The sequence below is a fragment of the Astatotilapia calliptera genome, chromosome 13 (assembly GCF_964374335.1).
Source record: "Astatotilapia calliptera chromosome 13, fAstCal68.1, whole genome shotgun sequence".
NCBI lineage: Eukaryota > Metazoa > Chordata > Actinopteri > Cichliformes > Cichlidae > Astatotilapia > Astatotilapia calliptera.
This window is the reverse complement of record NC_137434.1, coordinates 6,679,848-6,698,718: the sequence shown is the minus strand read 5'-3', so window position 1 is coordinate 6,698,718 and position 18,871 is coordinate 6,679,848. Positions and strand designations below refer to the sequence as shown.

General features: G+C 40.1%; 1 protein-coding gene across 1 annotated transcript in view; it reads right to left on the bottom strand.

The window, feature by feature from the left end:
- Window positions 1-18,871, bottom strand: part of adgra1b (adhesion G protein-coupled receptor A1b) — a 185,808-nt gene that overhangs the window by 127,193 nt on the left and 39,744 nt on the right. Inside the window, exons 3-7 of the mRNA XM_026189076.2 lie at window positions 15,525-15,596; window positions 13,218-13,289; window positions 12,966-13,037; window positions 12,466-12,629; window positions 3,270-3,483 (exon numbers count right to left, since the gene is read on the bottom strand). Of these exons, the coding sequence (XP_026044861.2) occupies window positions 3,270-3,483; window positions 12,466-12,629; window positions 12,966-13,037; window positions 13,218-13,289; window positions 15,525-15,596 (594 nt within the window). The remainder of the gene's footprint in view (window positions 1-3,269; window positions 3,484-12,465; window positions 12,630-12,965; window positions 13,038-13,217; window positions 13,290-15,524; window positions 15,597-18,871) is intronic.

Below are 18,871 nucleotides of genomic sequence, written 5' to 3'. Positions count from 1 at the left end.
GAATGATGTATAACAGCAGGAACAGGAATACAAATAATGTGTAGTTATTATATTTAATAACCATAATCGATCTGATCTTAATCTGAGCTCACAAATCAAAAGTTGGAGATCAAAACTGTAGATTAAATTCAATCAAATTGAAAATAAAATGAAAATATCGGGGACGTGGAAAATAAGATATTGAAATATGATAAATTTGTAAAAAATCAGTACATTCTCTTCACTATTATAAAAAAAATAATGATTATACATTATTATTCTTTCTGGACTTAACTGCAGATTAATCAGCTGTAAAGAAATCATTCACATATTTTTAGCTTGAAAAGATATTGCAATATCATTACTCACCTGGCTTGTTTACACATATATAAGAAACAGTGATTTAGATTGTGTCATGTGCCATGTGTACCACTGTGTATAGCACTCCCTCTTTCTTTAACAACAGTATATGAATGTCTGGGACGTGAGGAGAGCAGCTGCTGGACTTCTATATGCTCAACAGTCCCGGATCTTCTTCATCATATTTTTCATATCATAACGCGCCAAATGTTTTCAGCTGGTGAAAACTGCAGACAGGCCCGTTCAGCATTTGGACTCTTCTACTATGGAGCTATACTGAGTTAATAGATTCAGTATGAGGTTTAGCATGGTCTTGCTAAAATATGCAAGGCATCACTTATAAAAAACCTCATCTGGATGGACGCATGTGCTGCTCTAAACCTGTAGAACTGTTCAGCATTGATGGTGCCTTTCCAGATGTGCAAGCCGACAATTTCATAGCTGCTAATTCACCCCTATACCATCAGAGAATGGTATATGGGTGCTCCTTCTCCAGGCTCTTCAAAAACAATTTCAAAATTCTGATTTCTGACCACAGAACAGTTTTCTACTTTGTCTCAGTCCATTTTAAACAAACTTTAGCCCATAGAACACGGTAGTGTTTCTGGATCATGTTCCCATATGGCTTTTTCTTTGCATCACAGAGCTTTAACCTGTATTTGTGGATGGCATGCAAACTGTGATTTCTGTAACTGTTTATGAACCCATGCTGTGATTTCCATAATAGAATAATGCCACTTTTTAATGCTGTGCTGCCTTAAATTGAATTAATGCCATTGAACCGCACTTTTGTGATGTAGTTGTTTTGCAGACTGGTGAACCTCTGCCCATCTTTAATTCTAAGAACATCTGCCTCTCTAAGACCCCCTTTTTATACCCCAACGTATTGTTGATGAGTTTCAAAATGTTCCTCCAGCTGTTACTGTTTAGTGCCATTTACTTTTCCAGCCTGTCGCAATTGGGTTTGTACTTAATACCCAACTGATGCTCCCATCTTTATCAACAAGACAGGACTGAGCTATCGCAGCAGCTGCACTAGTCACCGTACTCAATGTGTAGTTTTTGCTGCGCCGTGTCATGTCTTGCATGTGTAATGCATGTGGGCATCCTTCTTCTTTTAAGTGTATCCCTCACCCTTCACTTCTTGAAGAATTACAACCTACGCTACCTACACAGTTTAGCATTGCAGTACTTCCACTGTCCCCTTTGTTACACTATTAGAAAAAGTTACTGCATATTAGATTATGTGTATGTACATGCAGTTCAGTTGGAAACAAGTGCCTGAGGGTCGATCTTTATTGCAGTTTTCAGTGTTGTAGCAATGCAGAGGCATAGGGACAACTGGATAAAGAGGAGACATTCTGGAGAAAACTCTAAAAAAAGAAAAGTGATGCTGATGCTGAGGTTTATTTTGAGCTGTTATAGCTATCATTTAGAAGCCCACCAAGTCCAGTATGCCTCCAGCATCAGTGTAAATGAATAAAGGGCTGTGATGTTGTCACAATTGGCACAAGTGACAACCGTTGCGGTGACCACAAATGAGGCTTAAGGAACATTTAAGACTGGTGATTAATTTTACTAGTTAATATGCTAGTAGGTAGTTAAATCCATAATGCATTACAATTTTAAGCTGATTATACAGTATTTGGCATGTAAAATCTTAATCTGCAATACAAGCTGCACGAGCTGCCAAATAGTGTTTAGCGGATAAAAAAAAAAAGTACAATATTTCTTGTTAAATTGTAATTAAGAACATATAAAGCAGGATGATGTCAAACTATTCAGGCTCAAGGACCTCGGAAATGTGCCAGTATTTGGTAGCACTTCCCTGTTACGACTGTAAGCACTGAGAAGAGAGTGACAAAGTATTGTATTGATTGAAACCTTGATTGAAATGAACCTAAAACATTCATCATCACTGAGACACAAAGACACCAATACATCACTAAAAGCACCCACACTACCTTTAATCTAATTATGCCACCACAGGGATCACCGAGAACGATTATTCACCACTGAGTTAATTTTACATAATAAAAGCAAATAAACCCCACTGACTATCAGTGGTATTTGCAGCAGGGGAAACGATATACCTTCCCAGTAATGGAGCGGAAAAGTAGCTGGTGCTGCTGCTGCCAAACACACCACACAACAAGAGGCGTTCTGGCCCCGTTAACACAGGGAAACATATTTCTGTCAGCACTCCATCAATATTTATGTTAGAGAGGCCAAGTAAGAAAAAGGCAGCAGTTAAAGCAATCAGCAGCAATGTGTTCTTGTGTCTGAGCCCTGTTGCCACGGCATTATGTCAAAAACATTAACTGTAACACACAAACAGAGGAGTGCGTGAGCACGCCCATGACACAAAGCAGGCCAGCGCTAAGGCAGCAAAGATGGGAATAGGACCGAGGTTTTAGGCAACGTCTTATATCAAAAAATAAACATTTTTAAAAATGCACAAAAGCCAGTGTTGCTGCTTTAATTTATCACTGCAATTATGATTCAGCATCTGTTCCTCTTAGCGTGTAAACAGCTAGTGCTCGGGGAGCGGCTGGACGGCCAACCTCTAGAGACGGGCCGCGGATTGCTCTGAGGTGTTGGCACCGTGCCAAGCCAATTTTGCCCTGTCCTTTCAGATCCTTATCAAGGGCGGTAATAACAAAAGGTAAATCACAGCCTCTATGAGTGAGTGAGAGAGCGCGTGTGTGTTTCCGCACGCATATTTTACATCTGTTCCCGTGGAAGTGGCTGTGCTGCATGAGTAAACGCATGCATATTCTGACGAAACTCCTCATGCATCAGCATATTTGTATGTGGATTTTGACTGCGTGGGCTTAGTCGGGCTCTGACTGTGTGCATGTGGGTCAGTGCAACAGGGCAGTCAACAGCTAATCAGACATTAGATGCACTCCCCTATCCTTTGTGCACACCTTGTGAGCAGGCAGCAGTCGTGAATGAGGGTTTCTTCCACGTAGATGCCTCGGTCTTCCTGCGTGGTCACGATGTGCCCGTTATGACGCCACAGCAGCTCCACTGATGGGTCCAAGTAGGAAGCGGTGCACTGCAGGGGGAGGCGGTCACCATGGAAAACAAGCTGCCTCCGGGAGGGGATGAGCTGAAACAGGGGCATCTCCAAAGGTCCATCTGGAACACGAAGAAGATTTAAAGCAGAATGGTTATGTTGTAAAGCTTCCTTTAGCTTCTTTGAGACAGGAAAAAAGCCAGAATGGAGATTTTCGGGGAATGGAAGTTCTACAGACTCAGCAACACATATGGATTCAAATCAGGCATCAGGTCTTTCCACATATTCCACCACAAGCACAAGCATTCTTCTCGGGAAAACCAAACACGCATGCTCCTTAAAATATTATAAACACACAGAAACCTTTTGTCAAGGTCACACCCCTCCCCCATCCTTCACACACTGTTGCTGTTGCTCAGCGAAACCAACAGGAGCTGATAAAGTGACAGCCTAGAGTGCTCCCCTGGACTCTCCTTGACACCTAAAATTTTCCACATAGGAAGCTGACAATAGCGCCAGCAGCTGGCCAGGTCAACAGGCGCTTTTGCCAAAGATTAAAGGCTACAACTGGGAGGAGATTAGAAGCCATAGGAGTGTTTAGTCTAGTGCCAGAAAATGGACCTGATTTTGGAAAAATGATTGATCTAAGCATACTGTTGAAATATGATATACAACACAGTGTAATGTCTCTAATCATACTGAACCCTTGGAGATCAGTGCTGTCTATTTTGCAGGGCATGGATTGGTGCCTTGACAGCTCAGTGCACTACACTGGGAACTCTCTCAGAGCTTGAAACAATAAAAAATATCTGTGAATAAAAAAAACATCCAGTTAAAAAAATCATGTAAATATAAACATAATGTAATAATTAGAAAATCAAGGTATTTTATTTTTATTCACGTTCCTTGCACATGCTCCAAAGAGCAACATAAGCAGGCACTTTGCCTGCAGTGTGTCTTTTGTAATAAGTTATATATGCTGAAAGCACCAGACACACAATTCAATTTGTGGCTCATAAACCCTTTTTATTGCTCGATGAATTGGTTTGAAAGAGGAAATCAGTGAAAGATCCATGTTGGGTGGTAGCAAAAGGTCTAAGTTCACAAGCTGACATTTCCCTTGAGTAGCCTTGAGTAGCTAGCAATATTACTTATTGTAACATAGAACCCACAGGGCAATCACAGCTATTAACACAAGCAGAGCCTTGACCTCAGCTTTCTACATAAGTAGTTTATAATCATAGGTGTATAATTAAAAGTGACATGCTTTTGAGAGTGACTTTAAAAACTGGTCACTAATATTGCCTCCTCCATGGCAACATCTCAGTGTAATTGCTTGATGACCCTGTTAGATTGTCGAGACTCTATGACAGTAGTGGCAGATGAGGCTTTGCATGAAACACAACAGAAACAGCATGGGGGCCACTGACTGTTGACTAGTCTGGTGCTAACACTGTTGAAACAACACTTTGAGGCAAGGATCAGAGTGTGGCTGTTTGCCTTTGGCCACTGGACACTGTCAGAGCAAAATGTAATTGTTGGCTGTGGGTTTGGGAGTGTGTGTAGGACAACCAAAGGAAGTCAGGGACAGGGACAGAGACATAATTATATGTGCAAGAACTAGGGGCATGTGCACTGGAGCCGAGTCTGTGAAATAAAAAAAACAGTATAATGCTTTTGAATTAGCAGTGCCTTAGCACCAGATTATATGTATGCATCTTCTTTTAAATCCTATGTGAAATATACAGTTGTGGCCAAAAGTTTCCATACACTCATCATGTGCATGAATGCAATGGTAATTTGGAGGTTCTAACAATTTCCTTTAACTGGTATTTTTCCAGCAACCATCATCTTTAATGATTAAAAAATAATAATTGGGTGCTCATGTTTGATTTTATTTTGGAATTTCTCTAACCTACACAGGGACACAACTATACATAGAGACTGAAATATACACATACGGTCATCTTAATCTTTTAATAAGTGGTGATGAAGGTGTCAATTAACTTTTCATTCAAGACTACAACTGGAAGATTCTCTTTGCTAGCATGAAATTTACTTGTTTGACAGGACTCATTGGATTCACCAATGGTCGGGAAAATGGGAAAGTCCAAGAACCTTAGTGAAGGAAAATTGTAGATTTACACAAGGTCTCTTGGAGCCATTTCTAAACAACTGCAGATTGTCAATTGCAGGTAAGTACTAGTTATTCAGATATGCCAAGATCTGGAAAATGACTAACTGAAGAGCCAAAAATAAAAATCGAGTTAGTATGATTCTAATCATCTTGAAAGTTTAAATTTGATCTTCAACCCAGGCCAATCTGTAGTGCTGATAGTGTTTCATTATGCGTTTTCTGTTCAGGTGTATTTTCACTGCACTGGCACTTTATTGGGATCATTTTCATGCTATATAATGAAACCATTGCCAATTAGACAATTTTCAGACTATACTGCATGATGCACCAAAATCTGATGGGACTTTTCCTAACTCCATCGGTTTAGACAACATCAACTGGCTAAAATGCAGCCATCACCCAGCTTCCACCATGTTTTACAGATGGCTGTAGACACTCAATATTGGACCGCTCTTCTTGACCTCCTCTCTAAAAAAGATCATGGCGCAGCTTAGTATGGCAAAGTTGCATCTAAACAATACACAAGAATTCTGGAACAATGTTCTTTGGTGCAGTGACACCAAGATGGAAATCTGTGGACATACTGCACAGCTCCACTTTTGGTAAAAACCAAGTCATTGAGCCAATCATGAACTCCTCTGTGTACCAAAGTATTCTAGAGTCAAATGTGATGCCATCTGTCCCATATGGAAAAGATATATATACATTTTATAAAGTTTGTATCTGTATTGTGTGAAACTTGTATGAAAAGCATACAAGAGTGAAAGCAGATATAAGATCCCCTGAAAAATGATATAAATGAAACTTGTATGTTTTGGATACTTACTAAAACAATATATGAAAGTAATGAGAAAGTGGCCACTTTCATGAGTAAATCATATAAGCCTTATATGATTCACTATATGAAGTAGGCCACATCTTATGCAAGTCTTTTATGTTTTTACTATTTCTTTTCCATACGTCTGACAGCTAAAGCTTAACTGAAGCTGGCTCACTCAACAGGACAAAGATCCTGAGTAGGTCTACAACAGAATGGCTCAAAAACAAAAGGGTCAATGTCTTGCTATGGTAAGGTCCAGACCTCAAATTCAACGCGATTGACATGCTGTAGTGGGATTTTACACTAGATTTTAATGTAGAAGTCACTTAAAATGTGAATGTCCAAGTCAAAGAGAGTGAGCGAGACAACAGAAGATTTAGCCGTTTTGTGTCAGTAGGAGTTGTGTCCTGGTTCAAGTCATTCAGAGCTCTTGCTGCTGCATCATTCAAATGCAAATTCAATTCATCAATTTAAGAAATCATCCATCCATCCATTTTCTTAACTGCTTATCCAATTCATGGTCGCGGAGGGGCCTGGAGCTTATCTCAACTGTCAGTCCATAAGAGGAGCGGTACACCCTGGACAGGCCACCAGTCCATAACAGGGCTATTTGAGCAATCGTTTTAATTTAGCAATTTTTAAAGTATAGACCAACCTCCATATCCCCCATTTGTTATGGATCATTGCCCCCCTAGAGGATTTATTTTCTTTATTGCTACATTTACTGTATTCATGCACAACTGAATTGGATTCAAATCCACATTAAAAATAAAACAAAATAAAACACGCAGATATTCTCAAACACGTACTGTCTGTTTGTATAGTCACTTCATTATCCCTTTCTCAAAGCAACTGGTTTTAAAAGAGGTGCATGACTGAACTTCAAAGACTTGTATGACAGACTATCTTGAGGTATATTTCATGATATTTTTGCATCATTAAATTATTGGAGTCACACCACAGGCTAAGAGAAGTAGTGCTGCACGTGAAACTCAGTTTAATGACATGATACCCGTGCAGTTGCACTACTGTGTCATCATGCAATAAAAACCGCTAAAGAAAGCAGGGTCTTGTTGGGCAGTGTATAACATGCTGTGTTAGTTTTGCACTTTATGTCTGGGCTGTTGTGCTCCTCCTACCAGGGTTAAAGAACCAGGAGTCCATCAAACAGACAGCCCTGACCCCAACACAGGAAGCACCTGATCTCCTAAGGAAGCCGCGTGCACTCTTCCGTTCCCCCTCATTTGCAGGCAGCACCCGACCTGTATCACCGGAGGGATGAGAGCTTGTTGCTGGAATGTATGGTATAAACATCTGCAAACCATCAGGCAGGAGCCGTTGGAGAGAGAAACAAATTTGTCCTCAGTGACAAATTTTCATAAAAACAATGAGGGGATAATCTCATTTTAAGCATACTTTTGATTCCATGTTTGAATTTTATTATATTCCAGGTCATCATCATTCTTGATAGCAAGAATGTGGTATCAGGTGCTGAGAGATAGTCAGGTACTTGGATGTACATTGCTGGAAAACATTCCTTTGCAAACTGTAGCCATATGAAAACAGCAATCATCAAATGACATTTAAAATATGACTCTCAGAGCACTACACAAGTTAATGGATAAGGTACTGTAAGATAGAGTTGTACTGTGGACAAGTGTATGGAGCCAAGCATGCCTGAGAGCAGGACTTTATCATTGTAATTCCATGATGGATGCTTTAGGGCCTAAAAGCAGTGCCTCCTGTCTTGCCACTGGATTCCACTCATGGCTCTTTGTCCACTGACTATGCAGAATTACTCTGTAATTGGTTTGGCTTGTTCTACGTAAATGAAAAACACATACAGTTAGGATTACATAGAATTTCTCCAGAATGTCTGCATTGCAGTGTCTGGATGCAACTGCAAAAATGCAAAGAGAGATATGTATTCTGCACATGGGCTACATTAGTTTTTTTTTCCTTCTGCAAACTATTTGACATCGTGCATACAGTGCATCCCAATGTAATGCCCCTTTGCATTATATATACACATACACACACAGACATACACCAGCACTAAACAATGATTTTTCTCATTCCAGTGCAATATCCCCTGTGCGAGCCAGATGTAAGGAGAAGAGGAGGATGATTCTATCACATATGAGATACAATTCCCCTGTGGACAGCAGCACGGAGCAGGGAGATAGAGGAACGGAGGGAAGACAGAGGGAGGCAGGGGGAGGTTGCCTGTCTGTAACCAGGAAAGAAAAAGAAAGCAAAGACTCGTGGATTTTTCTTCGCTGTTGCTAACAGCTTCCAGTCAGTAAAGAGAGCATTTTTATCTGCTTAAAGAACTCACTTTGATGCCCCCACTGCTGATAGACAACATATCTGTCCTAATCTTTTAGCCTTTAAACTCATATTTGGTCTTTAAAAGTCCACCGTGCATGCCAAAATGACTTTTCCACAAATTTAGCAAGCTCCCCAGACAAAATCTCCAACAGCATGCAGTGCAATCAGTTTTCTCTGTGTAGACATTTTTGCACTTTGCAGTTCCAGTTACACTATAGCCTTCAACCACTGGCTTCTACAGAGTGAATAGCAGGTTTTTCTGAAGGTCCTTTGGCATCAGCGTGTGAGTCAGGGAAAACAATAGAGCATTTATTATTATTTGAGGAAAAGAGAAACGAGCAAATCTTGGAGCTCCTTCCTCCTTTTAGGGATACCGATGCCGGATTTACAGATGAATGAGCGGTGCCTAACACAAAAACACCTTTATGAGACAATCTTTGCCTGCAATTTTCTGTCAAGCAAATTTGCACTAAATCACTGGCTCATGTTAAGCTTGTCAAACAGTTCACAGTAGGTGGAGAGATAACAGCGGAGGGGGAAACCTATCATCCAAATAGCTCTACTTAATCATGTTTTCATGGGTAAAACACTTGAAAATGCAGCTTTCATGACATTAGAGGTTCTTGTTATGAGAAGTCACCAAAAGCAAACCTGAAAATGTAAAGCTGTCAGACAGCCAAATTAAAAATATGATGACGATGTTAGTTTTTTTTCTCATTATCAGAATAAGCTGAAATTCTTATAAGACTGCCCTTATTATCTGAAAATCAACTAATTCTTATATATTGATATTTATTTATTCATTCAGTCATCACAGACTACACAGAATGTGCAATACAATTAATATAGGAACCACTGAACATGTGTATAGATGCCTGGCCTATGTTCTTATCATTAAAGCTACTTTCCAAGTAGAAAATGAAATAACAGCAACAAGAAACAGACAGCAGCAACAATATTATCACAAGGAACCCACCAAAATATATTTTAGCATTCTTTTAAAGACCAAAACCATTTTTATGTTGATGTCAACATCATTCCACAGTTTAACCCCAACAACTGAAATATGTCTTTGTTTAGTCTTTCGCTTTGCTTTTTTCCCTCAAGTCGTATTTACTCTTCTGTAGTGAAAAGAAACTTTATACAAAGTTTGAGAGTAACTTTTTTCTTCAGATTTTGCTTTAAACATCGTTTAAAGTAAACCAAATTATTACATTTCATAATATGGGACTTTCGAAACAGTGGCTCAGTGACCTACATTGCTTTTTCTTTGTAACATATGCATCGTTTATGAAGACCCAATAAGACTAAAAGTGGACCTCAAATCAGAATAGCAGAGTGCAATCTGGATTGTAGAGGGTAAAGAAAATGTTACCTTTATTTGTGTAGCATTATTTAAGCAAACTTGTTTCACTTCAGTGTCTCCACATCTGTTTTGTTGCCCTTTCTGGTCTTTGTTTCACAGTGTGTGCAGGCAGACGTGGAAACGAGCGGGCAGGGGAGACCAGCAACACAGCAGTAGTCTGTCATCATGGCGATGGGCTCAACAGCATAGCATGGCCACTCAGAGTATTTACAATGCTTGAGTGAACGTTTGTAACTGCTTTGATTGCAGTGTACAGAACATTTCTGGTTGTAAATTTGAAGGTAGGAGGAGGTTTCTTTGGTGCTCCAGCGCCACATCCAAGTGCCCTTTGTTATGTGGTACAATGCACTTTTGTTCATTTGCAAATACTAAAAAGATATGATAACTCTCGTCCATAAAAAACTGAGCTATATGCTGTCACTGCTTTGTCTTTATAATTATCAACAATGAAATTGTGTCCCGCTGACAAAAATAATACGTTTCACACATTTTCTCCCTGTAAACATCTGTCAGACAGTCAATTACAAAACTCAGAGACCTGCTGGCTTTCATTCTGGCCTGAGACTGAAAAACTCATTTACGCCTGGGATGACAGGTGGACTCAATTAATTAAGAAATTAACAAAAGTGCTAATTAAATTGAGCATTATTTGGGGACTGTTGGATATCATTTTGCGGGGACAAATTCAGTGCTACAACTAATGTGGGAAACTGCTGACTCACAGTTTTATTTGCGTTAAATAAAATATTGCTGCACTCTCCAGTTACTTGGAAAATGAAGTACACTTAGAATTTATATAATATTTTGCTTCACTTTCTTAAGTTATGAAAAAATATGCAAAATTTTGAGTCACGTAGTACAACAATTTGACAATGTCAAGTGTTTGAATGAAACATCATAATCATACAGCCATAATTTGCAGTGTTATGTCACTTCGGCCATAAAACTTAACTTCACTGCAGATTCTTTGTCTCAGCATCTGTGTTCAATCTGCTAAAATATGCGTAAAGCTAGTAATAAAATAAATGTATGTGTGTTTAAATATAAATACCTTATTATTACTCTAAAGTGGTTCTATATTAATTTCTATTTTCATAACTTTATTCTTGGACTCAATAATAGTAGCTCCTTAAAAGTTCAAACTAATTCTTTTTTACCCTTTACTGCGCCGTAGTGTCCCATTAGCCTGTCCTCTGTCAGAAACAAGGCATTTAGATCTTTATTTCTTTTTTTTTTATATCTTTGTGGGGTTTTTTTTTAGTTCCTCTCACTGTAAAGTTGTAAATGTTTTAAGTCAACTTTTAGCCAAAGCTGTGTACATGAGATGGCCATATTAAAGACAAGCCATCATTTTTATCATAGATATCCAAGAGTAGAAAAAAAACTATACGAATTGGGGCAGAGTGAGGTGCTGCAAACAGAAATGACCACAAACCACATGGCGTTAATGTCTCAGCAGTTTTGAGCGTGTGACAATTCTGAGGTTCCAGCCACACAGGCCTAGAGACTGGTCAATGACCATCTGGGATCTGCCAGTACCAAGGGAAAAATGTCCATTCCCCAACTGGTTGGTGAGTGGTTTCTGGATGTTGACAGAAAAGATTGCTAAAAATAAAGTTCTAGCGAGTTGTTAGTGACCTCCAGTCTCCACTCAATCACAGATTAGCAAAAAATCTGTATTCCCAACCAGTTAAAAAAATACTTCCTTGTGGTTGCTTAGGTTCTGACAATCACAGGCTAACTTGTCTACAAACACTCGCTAGCTATTCTTGTGAAACTGTGAAAAGTGCAACACAAACTGGAAACATTGTGCCTAGTGGGGCAAACTTTCTCCATTTCCAACTTGCACCATACTTTCTCAGGTTTTACTACATCTTAGCCAGTAGTTTGTGAGTGTTTGCAGTCAAGTTGGCATCTTTCATGCAAACTACAGTCAACCACCACAAGCTGCCAGCAAATAAAACATTCACAGCGGGGATTTTGGTTTAGCATTCTCTTTGCAACCAGTTTCACCTAGTGACTTCCAGCAACCTCCAGGGACCACTGCAACCAGTCAGATGGCCAAATTTCCCTTGCAACCAGTTGTTGTCCATCCTTTCATCCATCCATCCATCTCTTCCACTTATCCTTATAAGGGTCATGAGAGGCTGAAGCCTATACCAGCTACCAGTGGCTGTATCATGTCAAATACATCATGAAAGAAACTGCGCAGTCTGTAGTCTGAGGTTTTGGCTCACGGGGATTACTTGTAAATACAATTATCTCATTATGTGAAACTTTGGCCATGTTTAACATGACCTATATAAATAACAGGTTAGTGTTTAGTGTCATTTTATTTTGCAAGCTAAAAGCTTTCAACAGTCAAGTTCTTTTGTTCTAAATAGCCCCAACATTTAAACCAGTTTTAGGAGACAGTAAATGCCAGCCACCACCATTAGCTAAATCCTTACCACATTTGAGCTGTGGTTCGCGTAGGTTGCGAAACTCCAGGCCGTGGAGGTGGGTAGGGAAAATGCAGACCGTGTCATTGCCAATCTTTACGGAGTTGCTTTTAGCCCAGATGAGCAGCCACTTCAGCTGACAGTCACAGAACAAAGTCTCAGCGCTGAAGTGCCTGGTGAGAATACAGCATACTGTTACAACCCATGCGCCTGTATTTGGACTTTATTCATTTAACACGTATTTGATGTCATAACAGGAAAAACTGGTCTAGTTGCTGAGTGCATGTATTATGGTCACTCATTGGCAAGACTTCCAACCTACTGTGTGTGCTGCATAGCTATTATTAATGTCATTTTCTTCCTATGACAAGCCAAAATAACTGCAGTGAAAACAGCCAATAACTGACTTTTACCACTGCATCCATGCTCTAAACTACAACAAACAAGTGAAACGTAGAAAACTGAATGGATCATGGCCATTATACTGTACACTTGTATGTTTCTCTTACAGTACTCTGAGAGCAGCTAGGTGTGTGAAGAGTCCCATGGTCAGAGTGGAGAAGATGTTCCCAGATAAATTCCTGTTTGTGGGAAAAACACACAGAGAGAAACAGATCACTCCTCACATACAAAAAGGCTTTACTACTGGGTTTTTTTTTCATACATTACTGAAGCCATATCAAACATATCCTCTACAGATTTGGTGAATACAAAGCATAAAGAGATGCAAGACATGTTTCCAATTTTAGGGGATTACTCACAATTTCGAGAGGTTACCCAGATCGAGAAACATTTCAGGGGAAAGGCAGCCAATCCTGTTGTTGGACAGATCCCTATATGAACAAAAAGGCAAAGAGAAAAATGCTTCTGTTCATATGGTGAATTTTGCTGATATTATTGTGCAGAACGAGTTGGAACAAGAGCTAACTGGAAAACAATATGTCTGTTTTCATGGCTGCTTGAACAGAGAAGTTAAACAGCTGTAAAGCCTATTCAACTTCCTGGAATATTTGTCCTGACCTTTTACTCGTCGCATAACCATTTTTGGCACACAGAGCACGAAATGCACAAACATGTGCAAACGCATTGGGCTTCCATGTGCGAGTGGCTGAGCGCTGTCGCGTCCGTGGCTCCGTGCCCTCACACTCTGTAATTAAAGAGCTGCTTTGCTGGAGCAGCTGTGGGAAAATAAGCAGAGCACTCGAATAATCACCAGTTGGGGAGCACTTAAATTAGCACTCCGCTGCACTCCGAGCCTTGCGCACACGCGCCCCGAATCAGCGCGGCTAACTCACTGTTTGCATCCCTGCCAGCCCAGATCCCACTAACTATCAGGCTGCAATCATGTCACTCACTCCCTAAGCCTATATGTAGAAAGGATGAGGGTAATCATTGAGAGAATTACCCAAAGAGAAGAAATCAACGAAAACCACAAACAAAGGAAAGCTAACCTTTAAAACTGCATTTGCTTTTTGAATATTTGCCTTCCAATTAAGTCTGTAAAACATTTGAAATGTTGCTGTAACTTTAACAGAAGCATAACTTTAATCGAAAATTGGAAAGAAGAATTCATTTGATGTAAGCATAGTGCCATTTTTAACTTAGTAAGGCAGTAACATTCAAAGTTTTTAAAATTGCTATGTAATTTTTATGCACAGAACATTTACTTGCAGGCAATAAAATACACCCTGGTGACTATATATAGTCTTACTTACAGGCATTGTAAAAAGAAAATACTCCTTCTGACTAAGTACGCTCCATGATTCAGTAGCAGTAACCACTTTTAGCAGCAACAATATGAAGTCATTTCAGTCTCTCACACTGTTGTGGAGGGAATTTTGGCCCACTCTTCATTAACAATGTTGCTTCAGTTTGCAGGCCATGATTTATGCATGCTTTCTTAAGGTCATGACACTGCGCGTCAAGGTTGAGGATGTATGGGTTCTGACCGGGCCATTGCAAAACCTTGAATCTTTGCTTTTTCAGCCATTCTGGTGTAGATTTGCTGGTGTGCAGTGCTTTAGCTGTCATGTAGATGACCTCACATTTGACTCCAGAAAACGTTGGTATTCAGAGGAATTTGTGGTCGACTCAAAGACTGTAAGGTGCCTGCCGAGGTCCTGTGGCTGCAAAACAAGCCCAAATCATCACCCCTCCACTACTGTGCTTGACATTTGGTATGTGGTGCTTGTGTTGATATGTACATTTGGTAAGTGGTACTGTGGTATCGCGGTTTGTGGCCAAAAATCTCCACTTTGGTCTTATCTGGCCAAACGACATTGTTCCAGAAGTCTTGTGGTTTGTTCAGATGCAACTTTGCAAACCTAAGTCGTGTTGTTATGTTCTTTCATGCCAGCCCTTCCAAACAAGTCAGACTTGTTCAGTCCTTTTGAATGAATGAGTTTTAGCATATAGCATGCTAACTGAGGTAGAGTCTCAGATGTACTTGGAAATGGCCTGACGGGCAGTAACAACTGCTTCTTTCAGATCATTACTGATGTCCTTTCTCCTTGGCATTGTGTTAACACACCTTCAGCACACTGCATTTATACAGGTGCTCACACTTGCTGGTATGGAAGCAGTAAGGGTGTTATGTCATGTGTTGTTGATGATCTGAGGTTGCATTTTTCAGACCTGGTAAGGTCCTAAAACCAGACAGTGGCAGTTAGCATGCCAGCAGAGTGCCGGGGCTCACAAGCTCAGTCAATCCCGTAATCCTCATCCTCATCTCAAGGGGTTGCAGTAGTCCAATTGAGAGTGTTCCAATGGCAGATACTGTTAGCAAACTGTAACTACACTATCCTGTGAAGCTGACTGCTTTCGGAGTCAGTTTGCTAACTTGCAGCTATTCTGTTCTTCCCATAACTCTGTGTCCTGAGTTAGCTTTGCTCAGGCACAGAAGGTTTGTGAATGTCTAAAACTGTACTGCAGGCCTTTTGCCTAAGTTAAACACTTCAGTCCACTCTTCAACTCTGTACTTTAAAACACTCTTTCTCGTTGTCTCTAAAGCCAAAGGACTCTCCCCGCGTCCCCTGGAGAAGGCTATTACAAGGCTTCATCATACTTACAGTCTCCTCAGTGCTAGCAGACCACGGAAAGCCCCAGGCTCCACTGTACTTATCAAATTATTCTTCAGGTCCCTGGAGAAAAGAGACACAGAAAAAGAGTCAGATAGGAGTCTATCTCTCTATGGATGTTTAGGGATTATTTCTGAGATTCAATTTGCTAGGTTTAAAGAAATCTGACCATATAGGCCAGCACCATCCTGCAAAACATGTTTCTTTCACAATGTGCACACAGCAGAGTCCAGTTCACCTTATAATAGCGTGCTTGCAGTTTGAACTGAAGCAAAGAATTGTGTTTTTTAAGCTTTCAAGAAGAACTAAACAGCCAAGGAATTTAAAATGGGAAAAAAAACAAAATTAAATATTTGCACTATTTGTAAATTTCTATTAGATTTACTATTTTACATTGACATCTAATTGAGACAGTATTTGTGGGTTAACTAGCACCTGTTAGCTGGATGACACAGACAATTTCCTGCATGCTGGAGACCCAGACCACATCCAGCCAAGAGACAAAAACACACATGTTGCGGTTACAGCCAAGGACTTCTAATCCACCCCCTCTGCCTACCCCAAAACCTCGGACGATGCTAAAATTGGATTCCAGAAAAATCTCCTCTCCGGTTTTCTCCGATGGCCAAAGAAAACTTCCTGAAATTGTGTCCCTGGTTTCCTTTGACTCTGAACTGTATGTCCAGTGTGATGAGAATGAGATGAAGGGTAGTGCCTTTTTCCAAATGTGAGCAACAACAAAGCTCAACTAAAACTTTAGCAAATTATCTGTCAGGTCAACTCAGGGTCAGCCAGAAGAAACAAAATAAAACCAAAAGGACACAATAATCATCCCAAAGTGAAAATAGAATTAACGCTTCAGCTCTTCTATTTGATATATGGGACAGTTTTTGAGCAAAAAGCTCAGAATGGATTTGCAAGATTTATAGGAGCCATTCAATAATGCAGATTTCCCCTTAGAGGTTGAAGGCGTTGATGGCTATATCCCTACTGTTGGTGGACTTCAAAGAAAACCTTTGGTTGTGGCTGTTTTACAGTAACTGGTGTTAATTCAGTTGATTTAAAGCATTAGTTAGTCATACTGATACAAGCCATCATTAGCAGCAGAAAAATGAGTCTCGTTTAGGGTTAATGATCTGTGTCTTGTTGTTTGGTCCATGCTAAAAAACACTCCCACACACAAACCACACACACACACGCCTGGTCTGTACTCTTAAGACTTTGTAACAAGCTCTCCAAGCGGACTTTCATCCAAACTATGTGTTATATGCAAAAATATATGCTCTTCATCATATATGAGTGATCATGTCACATGTCATCATCTGAGCATGCCAGTTTTGTATGCCTCTTACTCACTAATGAGACTTTGTATGGACATCCTCCAGGATTTGTTATTCACACAGGAAGGGGCTACCACGCTCTAGGAAGAATACTGAAGTTCCTTTCCTGACTGACTAACCTCCTAGTCCAACAGGGTCAGCCAACGGCTAGCTCTCATCTCCGCTCTCATCCAAAGTTATCTTTGATTATGTATGATAGTCTACAAAAGAGCTGGTGCAGGCCTGAGGTCAAAAGGTCATCCACTGCGCCTGTAGCACCTCCTTTTATCCCGAACAGTCGTGTAGCTCACTGCTCTACTGCCTCTGAATTTGCTGAACGTTCAAAATGTTCCACCTTATCGACTGAGTGCCCTACCAAAGGGCAGAGATCACTGCTGTGTGTGTGAGTCTACACACAGTAAATGTGTTGCTTTGCAAGTGTTATTGGAAAATGTCAAATCCCACAAAGCACCTCACAAAGCAGGTTTGGAGTGGAGGAAGATTTCATGAGAGAAACCCCTTATAATGGTAAATGGCCTGCATTTGTATAGCGCTTTTCTAGTCCATAGGACCCCAAAGCGCTTTACACGACATTCAGTCATTCACACACACATTCACACACTGGCGATAGCAAGCTACATTGTAGCCACAGCTGCCCTGGGGCGCGCTGACAGAGGCGAGGCTGCCGGACACAGGCGCCACTGGGCCCTCTGACCACCACCAGTAGGCAAACACGGGGTTAGTATCTTGCCCAAGGATATTTGGCATGCAGCCAGGATGCAGCCTGGGATCGAACCACCGACCTTCTGATTAGTGGCTGACCTGCTCTGCCACCTGAGCTACAGCCACCCAATAATCCCAACACTGATTAAATATACATAGTATCATATACCATCTTACCACAATAAATACTCTTATGCCACTGGATCGAATCTCACTGTAAAAACTGCATATTTCAGAGAGATATTTCTAATTCATAGTGTTAAAAACAAAAATGCTCTTTAAATCATGCTTATATCAATTATATACTTCTGAGGGTAATCTTATTGCATTTGGATTCAGCTTGACAGCATTATGACTTTTCAAGTGTCTAATTTTCTAGTCCAGTGGTGCACTTTGGTCTTCTTATGGTATTGTCACTAAAACTAAATACAACATTACCACCTGCATAGTTTCTTAATTAACCTGGCATGGGTCAGTCATCACTTGATGATGTGGACTAGGTAAAAGTTTTGCCTGTTCTCACCAGCTACCTAACTGGCTAATAGGTGCAAAATATTCCTGCTGTTATTTTAATGACCCATCAACTTACTGAATGAAATTACACTTGTTACCTCCACCAAGGAGGTAATGTTTTTAGTAGCATGTTTGTATGTCCGTCTGTGCGAGCATGTCATTATATGTAAACAGGATCCCTCAAAAAGTTTCAAATGAATTCTGATGAAATTTGACAAAAATGACAAAAAGCATTAAAACTTAGAAACTATGATTATTACAAGTGTGGTGTATATGGTCAACACATAGAAAGTACCATATAAAGATTAAAAATATCATGTCACATTTGACCTCTGACCTCTCCTTCAATGTCAGCAGGTTGATCTGATGGTCAACGTGATAATAATCCTACATAAAGCTTTATCAAAACTATGCTTCTTACTGCCATTGTTTGTACTGACAACATTTAGGAAATGATACTGGCATGTGTGCAAGTGGATGATGGATGACGGACATGGATGACTGTCATAAATGGTTACTACCTAGATATTCATTTTAGTCAGGATATAACACATTTTTATGATCGAGAGAAAATTATTTTGCTGACTCCTGTCTTGGACCCGAATTTGAGAACCAGTGTCATAAATTTTAAAAGTAAAAAAGAATTGCATTTAAATTTTAATTCTTTTAATTTAAATTAAAACAATTAGAGGCAGGGCCTTCAGTGTTTATGCCTTTATGATATAGCTTATAGCTAGGGCTGGATCAGGTGACCCTGACCCTTCCCTTAGGCTGCTGGGGGCT